This window comes from Oncorhynchus nerka, linkage group LG20 (genome assembly GCF_034236695.1).
Source record: "Oncorhynchus nerka isolate Pitt River linkage group LG20, Oner_Uvic_2.0, whole genome shotgun sequence".
In the NCBI taxonomy this organism is placed as follows: Eukaryota; Metazoa; Chordata; class Actinopteri; order Salmoniformes; family Salmonidae; genus Oncorhynchus; species Oncorhynchus nerka.
Window position 1 is genome coordinate 62,261,560 of NC_088415.1, and position 9,061 is coordinate 62,270,620.

The following is a 9,061-nucleotide window of genomic DNA, read 5'->3' on the forward strand; positions in this document are numbered from 1 at the left end:
AGGATAGGATAAAGTAATCCTTCTCACCCCCCCTTAAAAGATTTAGATGCACTATTGTAAAGTGGCTGTTCCACTGGATGTCTTAAGGTGAACGCACCAATTTGTAAGTCGCTCTGGATAAGAGCGTCTGCTAAATGACTTAAATGTAAATGTAATGGGGTATTGTGTGTATGCCAATGACAGAAGAAATCTCAATTTAATCCATTTTAAATGCAGGCTGTATCAAAACAAAATGTGTAAAAAGTAAAGTGGTGTGAATAGTTTCTGAAGGCACTAGGTTCACTTTATTCTGGACTTGGACTAAGGTCGAAGTATGTCGTCATTCTCCAACACTGCTCCTTTCCTATGAATTATGGGTGCGTGAGTTCATGATTAACTGTCATGATATATCTATGCTAGCATCAACATGCCACACCATGCCAGCTACAGTAGGGATTTGTCCTTGTAAGGATCCCAGATCATCAGAAGACAACTTCTCTGTATTTACACAAAACACTGGAATAAGTTGTTCATCGTATGCATTTAGACACACAAACTATAGTTACAAAATGTGGTAGGCCTACATTGAAATGGTTTGTTTTTACTTATATTATTAAAGATACATTTTCTTATTGTGATAGGGCATTAATGAGTCATGGTACAATGGTGTTACTTATTATCAAAAAGATTGTCATTTTAATCATTTTGATAATTGATGTGTCTGTACTTTTTAGGTTGAAGATCTTGATCATTTAGAACTATAAATAAATCAAAGGAATATGAGTCACAGGAGACATTTCTCATTTCCGGTCAAATGTGTTCATGTTTGTTAAAGATCTAATGGCTCATAGAAATACATGCTATCCTTATTTTCTGATTGCCCAACTTTAATTATGATTGTATAATCCTGAGAAGTAAATTAGGCAATTACATGCATGAAACTTGAGCTTTTCAGTCATACTTCAAAACTCAGTCATTTTTGTAAATGTAGGCCTTCTGTATTTGGGAACTCGGTTTTTTGGAGGGGGGGGGGGTGCACACACATAGCAGCGGGATGCGGAGGGTGATTAAAATTAAATATTTAAAATTAAAAAAATAAAAAATGCGGTTAAATTTTTCCCACAAGTGGTGTTGGGCCTTTACTAATCCTGTGTTAGCGGACCAATATAGTCATCTGTAAGCACGGGCAAAACATTTTTTAGTTAGAACATTCTTCTTTTCCACAAAAGTAGTGCACTGGGCCTTTTCTAGTTCTTTATTTGCGGACCTATTGCAGTCTTTAGCACAGGGATCTTTTTTATTCCCCCCCAAACATCTTCCCGCTACTATGGAAAAAGAGGAAAACCGCAGAATGACGCGAGAGAATGACAGTCACAGTGATCGAGTGTCTCCGTGTCTGTTCTATCCGATGTTGACAGAAAAAAACGTGCTTGTTCACGCACTAAATCTGCTCAGTAGAGCGCGGCAGGTGCATCTCTGGATCACAGGTAAATTATAAACCGTCGCCGTTCCATTTATGTTCCAACTTTTAGTAGGAATAACCTAGCAAAGTGTTGATGATGATGACAAAGACAAAGATGAAGACATTTAAATAGATCAAATAACGAGGTTGTATCTTGATTTATATTTGGTGATTTGGGACAGTAAATGTTTGTTTTTTTCCCACTTGTGTTAGACAGAACTCTATCAATTGTCGTTGAACAGCAACTTTATGTGGACCACATGACATTTTCCTACGTATTACCAATAGAAAGGTATTTTTAAAATTGTTTATGTGTTTGCTCTGCTGTAGGCCTACATCTTCATGTTAATGAGTAATGGAAAATAAGAAGTGTTCGTAGATGTCACAGACCAGTGTAATTTATCCTGTTTTAAGTGTCATTTATGGAGCCCATGGGAGCATAAAAAGTGACAGCGACAGAAGTCATTGAATGCAGTCCAACCTGTTTAGATGAAGATCAAAATGAAAGGAATGGCTGAACTCTTTCTCTTTCATCACATTATTCTGCACTTTCAGAAACATGTCTGTTTGACTCTGCCTGACTCTCTCTATATTAGTTTCAGTAGCCCAGTACTCGTTCATAATTCCAAGATGGTGAAATACTGTGTTTGACTAAACACCAGCTGAAATGACAATCAGAATGCTGATTCATTTTAACCACTGCCACTTCTTCCCTTGACTTTGGCTGTCATGTCAAATCTGTGTGTGACTAATCGAGTGGTATCTACAGTATAGTCTACAGTATAGAAGGATCTCCTTGCCCCGATGGATGACGTGGAGCCCCTTGTGCCCCAGGGGCCAGCAGAGGAGAGGAGCCCAAATGGCCACTGCACCCGGTGCCCCATCTCCAGCCAGAGCCCCGGTGATTCCAAAGTGGTGGAAGACTTCAGGAGGCGGCTCAAGTACTTCTTTATGAACCCCTGTGAAAAATATAGAGCCAGGGGCCGGAAACCATGGAAACTAATGTTACAGATTCTGAAAATTGCCATCATCACATTCCAGGTAGGCTACTGTAGAATAGAGTGTAGGAGGAGACTTAGGCTACTACTGTCGGTCATGTAAAATATAGGTACAATATACCCGCCTAGAGAAGTGAAATACCCATAGATTTAACCATTTCCCCATTAAACCATGACTGTGAGCCAAAGTGGCATTACACAATAATGGAAGTCCCTAGAAAGACCATGTCTAAAATCCCAAATATTTTATTCACTTTAATAAAATGAAAAAAAATCTCAAATGCTTTGTGTTACGCATAATTGATGTATGTATCTATTACATGTTTGTTTTCCTCAGTTGGTGTCTTTTGGATTGAGTAACGAGATGATGGTGACCTTTAAAGAGGAAAACCTGATGGTGTTTAAACACCTCTTCCTGAAAGAATATAAGGACCAACGTGTGGACAGATACGCAGTGTACACCAAAACAGATGTGTACGACCACATCTATTACGTCATCGATAGGGTAATGTAGACTTCAAATGGCCTAAAAAGAGCAAAGTCTTTCTCACTGCTTGTTCGCTACCAGTGTAAATGATATGTCTTATGTAGATTACAGCACAGTATTTAAAGGATACAGTAGCTGATTCCCCGGTGTGTCATCTAACATTTTTACATAGTCATATGAGACTTCAAACAGTGGAGCACGGTGTTGTTTATAGTGAAACTATAGCTACCCTAAACATGTTGACAACCCAAAAATTTTGTGAATTTCCTCATTTGCACCACCTGTGACAAATCTGGCCAAGAACACGGTTGTATATCATGTCTCACTATATTTTCCTTGTTTCAGTTTATAAACCTGCAGAACCTGACGGTAGGGAACCATGCGTATGAGAAGATAGAGGGCGAGTACACCCCTCTGACCCTTTGTCAGGAGTTCTTCAGGAAAGGCAGCATCTCCCCTGGCAACGACACCTTTGATATAGACCCACATGTAGACAAAGGTACAAGAGCACACCATTTCATTATGCATTTATTTTTTTGTGATAGCCTCAAGTGTTCTATAAGAGAGGATAATAACATGGTTTAGATATCTTAAAAAATAAATATGATAAGGGAGAATAATGTTAAGTTTTAATGTATGTGCCCACATTGACTGGGAATAAACAGTATGTAAGTCATTTTGTTAGATTAATCCATTCCAGCTGTTAGATATCTGCTTACATGCTCAACTAAACACTGACCGTGGACTGCTTGTCCTATTTACAGATCTCTGGCTTCTCACAGCTGTCAGTGCCCAGATTGTGTGTTGTTGTTGTAGTAGATTTACACTGAGTGTACAAAAAATTAGGAACAACTTCCTAATTTTGAGTTGCACACTCGTATGCCCTCAGAACAGCCTCAATTTGTCAGGACATGGTCTCTAGAAGGTGTTGAAAGTTTTCCACAGGTTTGCTGGCCCATGTTGACTCCAATGTTTCCCACAGCTGTTGTCAAGTTGGCTGAATGTCCTTTGGGTGGTGGACCATTCTTGATACACACGGAAAACTGTTGAGCATGAAAAACCCAGCAGCATTGCAGTTCTTGACACTCTCAAACTGGTGCGCCTGGCATCTACTACCATTCAAAGGCACTTAAAAATGTTGTCTTGCCCATTCACCCTCTGAATGGCACACATACATGTCTCAATTGTGTCAAAGCTTAAAAATATTTTTTAACCTGTCTCCTCCCCTTCATCTACACTGTTTGAAGTGGATTTGACAGGTGGCATCAATAAGCGATCATAGCTTTCACCTGGATTCACCTGGTCAGTCTATGTCATGGAAAGAGCAGGTGTTCCTAATGTTATGTACACTCAGTGTATAGTATTTATCACATTGTCAGTTCATTCATGTGACTGCAGAAACAGGAAGTTTGGGAATTGCTTGCAACCATTACAAGGGTTTCCACTGGATTAAGGTATATTATGAAGACCTTTCTGTTTTTTCCTCACAGAATGTATTTCCGTATATCCTCTGGAGCCATTGGAGGATAAAACTTTGTCAAGAGACATTAACTTTTCTCTGGATTTTAAAAGGTGACTGACCAGACCAACAGTCAAATTACAGTTGGCCCCCTACACTAGGTTTATTTTGTTGTAGTCTATAATCATAAATGTTTCTTTGTCTCTCACTCAGGCTGTTGTCAGTAAACATCTACCTCACGTTGAAAGCCATCAACCTGCAGACAGTGCGCCACCACGAGCTCCCAGACTGTTATGCCTTTAGTATAATTGTAGGTGGTGGGTTGTATGACTCAGGAAACAACTTCTTCAAGCTCTTTTAGGCTTTTAAGTGTGATGCAGCTGTCCTCTGTGTCAATGGAGAAGACAAATGGAAACCAGTAGCGAGTCAACAAAGTTAACGGATTCATTTGTGTCATGGAATAACTAGTCAATTCTCCATTTTCTAGTAATGGTGCATTTAAAATGTTACTTAAACCAGTAGAAATCCAGATGCTGAAACCTGGATTCAGTCATCCTTGCTAGAACTCGCAAGCAAATGATGTCTCTGTCTGACTTTATTTTTGGCAGATAATGTTTGACAATCGTGCACACAGTGGGAGGATAAAGATTAACTTAGAAAATAATGTTGGAATCAATGAATGTAAAGACTGGAATGTTGAAAGCACTTGTAAGTATATCATAAGATCATCCCAGTATGTTAAAAAAAAAAAAAAGTTCAGTCAGCATACGATTTGTCTGAGTAATAGCTACATTCTTTGTGACCGCAGTAGTTAAGATTTAGAGTATTAGTGAGCTGAGTCAGACTGTCACGTCTCCTTATTTGTGACATACTGTAGTTCTAACATGGGCTGTGCCTCTCAATGCCAGAAGGAGGCACAATTTAAAACATTTAGGAAATGTTCATAATCGGTTGCTCAGCATGTTCATTACTACAGTCCATATTTCATACATTTACAGTAGAGATCCTACCATTTGCAGTGGCAGTAGTCTGTCAGCCTCCATCCTATATGCATGGGGAAAAAGTGTCACTATCTAATTTACTGATTGATTGAATTTGCAGCTGGGAAGAACAACCACCTCTTGCTGTTTGATTCCCTCGTCATCCTCGCCTGCTTTACCTCTCTCATCTTGTGCACACGCTCAGTCTGCAAAGGATCTCAGCTCCAGTTTGTAAGTTATGAAGACCATTCTATAAGGGTAATAGGTTAAATATTAGGATTGTACATACCATGAATACGGTCAGGCATTCATACAATATACAAGTAGAAGCATACCCAGCTCATGATCGCCTACTCACTATAACAATAGCGTTAATATTGATGTGTTTTTGCTTATGGTGTGTGTTTCTCTCATTCAGCATTACACTGCATTCTTCCACACCTACTTTGGTAAAACTGTGTCCTGGTCTGAGCGCATGGAGTTTGTGAACGGCTGGTATATTCTGATCATCGTCAGCGATACACTGACCATCGCTGGATCCGCCCTCAAAATAGGAATACAGACTAAGGTGTAGTGACTACACCTGAGCACATACCTTTTGTTCATGTGTCTGTATGTCCAATATGACATTCATATTTCTGTATTTGTCAGGACCTTACAAACTATGATGTCTGCAGTATTTTGCTTGGGACATCCACAATGCTTGTCTGGGTTGGAGTTATCCGCTACCTGGGTTTCTTTAAGAAATATAACGTAAGGACTAACATAAGAAATGAGCTCAATTTAACAGCAATGCTCCATCAGCACCACAGCAATGATTTGTTCTTTGAATAGGAACATTACAGTACATGGCATTCATAAAGGACAGCACATATTCAAATAGTGAAACATAGATGAGTAAGGTTCCTTGTTCCTCCTAGATCCTAATTCTGGCCCTAAGGGCAGCGTTTCCAAATGTGATCCGCTTCTCCTGCTGCGCTGGCTTGATCTACCTGGGCTACTGTTTCTGTGGCTGGATTGTTCTGGGGCCGTATCATGAGAAAGTAAGTAGGTACACTAAAAACCAAAAAGGTATACGGTACCTGTATATGTAGGCCCAAGATCTTTTAGAATCCACATATATAAAGTCAGTCTAGTATATGAAGGGCTACAATTTGAACCAACGTGTTACAATGGTTTATTACGTATAACTAATACAAGTTTATAATCCTTTATAGCACAACATACCTTAATGCAAAGTGTTACCAATTGATTTTCTGCCAGTTCCGGACCTTGGACAAGGTGACAGAGTGCCTGTTCTCTCTGATCAACGGTGATGACTTGTACTCCACTTTCCAGAAGATGAGAGAGAAGAGATACATGGTGTGGCTGTTCAGCAGGCTCTACCTCTACTCCTTCCTCTCTCTCTTCATTTACATGGTGCTCAGTCTGTTCATTGCCCTCATCACAGACACATACGAGACCATCAAGGTCAGCTTTTGAATTAACATGGCATGACATATTCAAAAGTAACCGTCCCTGTTTATCTTCTGCATGCCTGTTCAATGAGAAGGGATGGTAATTCAATGATCTGGTATAATGTTGCATCTCCTTCCTGGTATATTTAATGTTACAGCACACAAAACAGTGGTTATGTAACATGGTAATAGTATAGTACTGTATGTAAATGTTCAGAAAGTTTACTGCCATACTGTTTATTTTCAGCAACACCAGAAGGACAGAGTCCTGGTGTCCCAGCTGAAGGCCTTTGTGGCTGAGTGTAGAGACCAGCCTGACTCTGGGAAGTACAAGATAGACAAGGAACCCACCTGCTGCTGCTACTGCTTTGGATAGACCCTATAAAGTAGCCGTGTGTGTGTGCGTGTGTGCGCGTGTGCGTGCGTGTGTGTGTCTGTGTGTGTGTGAGTCATATGTTAGTAGGCATTAAAGCTCTATTCATGTGTTGGGAAATGTATTTTGAAAATTGTTTAAAGTTTGTATATGTTGATCAATAGTATACTTTTTTATATTTGATTGTATTATGTAATTATGTATGAACAATGAAATTGCACAATGGGTGATATTTTAATGTAACGTGATATTGTTTGTGCTAGCATTTACTAGGTAACATTGTAGAGGAAATGTATGCATTCACTCATATCACTCATAGGTAGGCTAAATCAGTGGGCTAATTGCGAGTTTCCAATTAGGGTTTATCCTGGTGTTTCGCCCAAAAGACAGATTTTTCGGTTTCCGTCTACATGGGCCCGGCACCCGGATCTCACTGGGTCATGGCTCCGAGGGACATGCCCAGACTTGGGGCCAAGCCCAGGCCCTGTGTACTTTTCGGCTTTAATTTACATAACAATGGCTAACTGTGAACTTCAACACCTTCTCACAAAGCAACTGTCTTGAATGATGCAGAGGTTGTTGATTCTGCTCGCCCCAAGTCTTTAGTGTCACACTCCTGATGGAAACACAATTACACTAGAGCAGGTGTTCTCAAACTTTTGGGCTTGGTGGGCCAATATATAATCTGTGTGGTGGGTCACGGACCAAACAAATAGACATTATGTATTTAGAGATCGTGACTGTGGGACTATAAAGGTCTGTCTACGCAAAGCATAGTTCTGAGATAAACATGATCAACATTCTCACATCCCAGATCTCAGCACTGTTTTGTAGTGAATTCTTCTTTCATATCCCATTAAGGTCCACACCTTAAAGATACCTAAAGTGCAAAGTATCAAAATCCTGAGACATTTGTAAATCAGTTTATTTAGGGGGGTACAATCTCAGATACAGTATAAACTTGTGGCTCTGAAATGTCAATCTGGGTTCAGCAGTAAGGTTATATCTAACACTTCTGAATTCAATTTTAAGAAAACTAGCTATTTGAATACACTCATTATAGAATAATACTATTTTACCAAGATTGAGTCAGAACACATCATCAAATACATGTATTATGATCATCAGACAAATGACTATAATCACTGAACAATGATGTGACAACATAATTTACTTTAAGATGTCTGACAGTGTTGTTTTTTTGCTTGCGTGCCATTATTGCTGGTTAGACTATACCACACCTTACAGCGCCAAGTTCAAATGGGTTTATGCACTTAGAACGTTCTAGTTTCTTTCTCTTTTCATTTTTTCCCACTTAACATTTGTTTTTTGAATATGTTTCAAATAACTTGACTATGGGAAAGGTGTAACAATTTGTCTTTGCAGCAGTAGGTAAAAATGCATCCGAATGGTATTGGAAAGTTCAGGAAAACATCCGAGCTCATCAGGCGCCTCTAGCCTTTTGGCGTCCCTAAGCGAGATATGGTTTGGTGTCCCTCCCCCTCCCTCTCTTGGCTGTGGATTTTTTTGTTGTTGTTGTAGTGTTAAAGTACATTTTCTGCAATCCTACACATTTTGCCATGGGGTGTAGATAAAATGTTATGGTTTTAAAAAACATTTCCTGACATTTTACACATTTTGCCATAACGTGCTGAGAAATTTCTGCAGTTTTAAAGCTAATTTACTGCAATTCATACATGTTCAAAACAAAAATCAATGGTGATGCCCTGCATGCCCAATGGTGATGCCCTGTATGCCCAGTCGGTAATCTGGATAGATTACTTTACCTAGTGATCTAAATCACGTTAGCTGACATGGGCTCAGTGAGTGACTATCAGTGACTGAATATAAAAAGTGCACCTTCTG

General features: G+C 39.5%; 1 protein-coding gene across 1 annotated transcript; it reads left to right on the forward strand.

Moving 5' to 3' along the window:
* Positions 1–1,340: 1,340 nt before the first annotated feature.
* Positions 1,341–8,459, forward strand: mcoln3a (mucolipin TRP cation channel 3a). Its single transcript, XM_029621221.2, has 13 exons — positions 1,341–1,733; positions 2,211–2,482; positions 2,777–2,944; positions 3,272–3,425; positions 4,417–4,498; positions 4,599–4,695; positions 4,994–5,093; positions 5,487–5,596; positions 5,784–5,933; positions 6,017–6,118; positions 6,286–6,408; positions 6,629–6,835; positions 7,070–8,459. The coding sequence occupies exons 2-13, from the start codon at positions 2,246–2,248 to the stop codon at positions 7,196–7,198; spliced, it is 1,659 nt and encodes a 552-aa protein (XP_029477081.1). The 5' UTR covers positions 1,341–1,733; positions 2,211–2,245; the 3' UTR covers positions 7,199–8,459.
* The last annotated feature ends 602 nt before the right edge of the window (positions 8,460–9,061 follow it).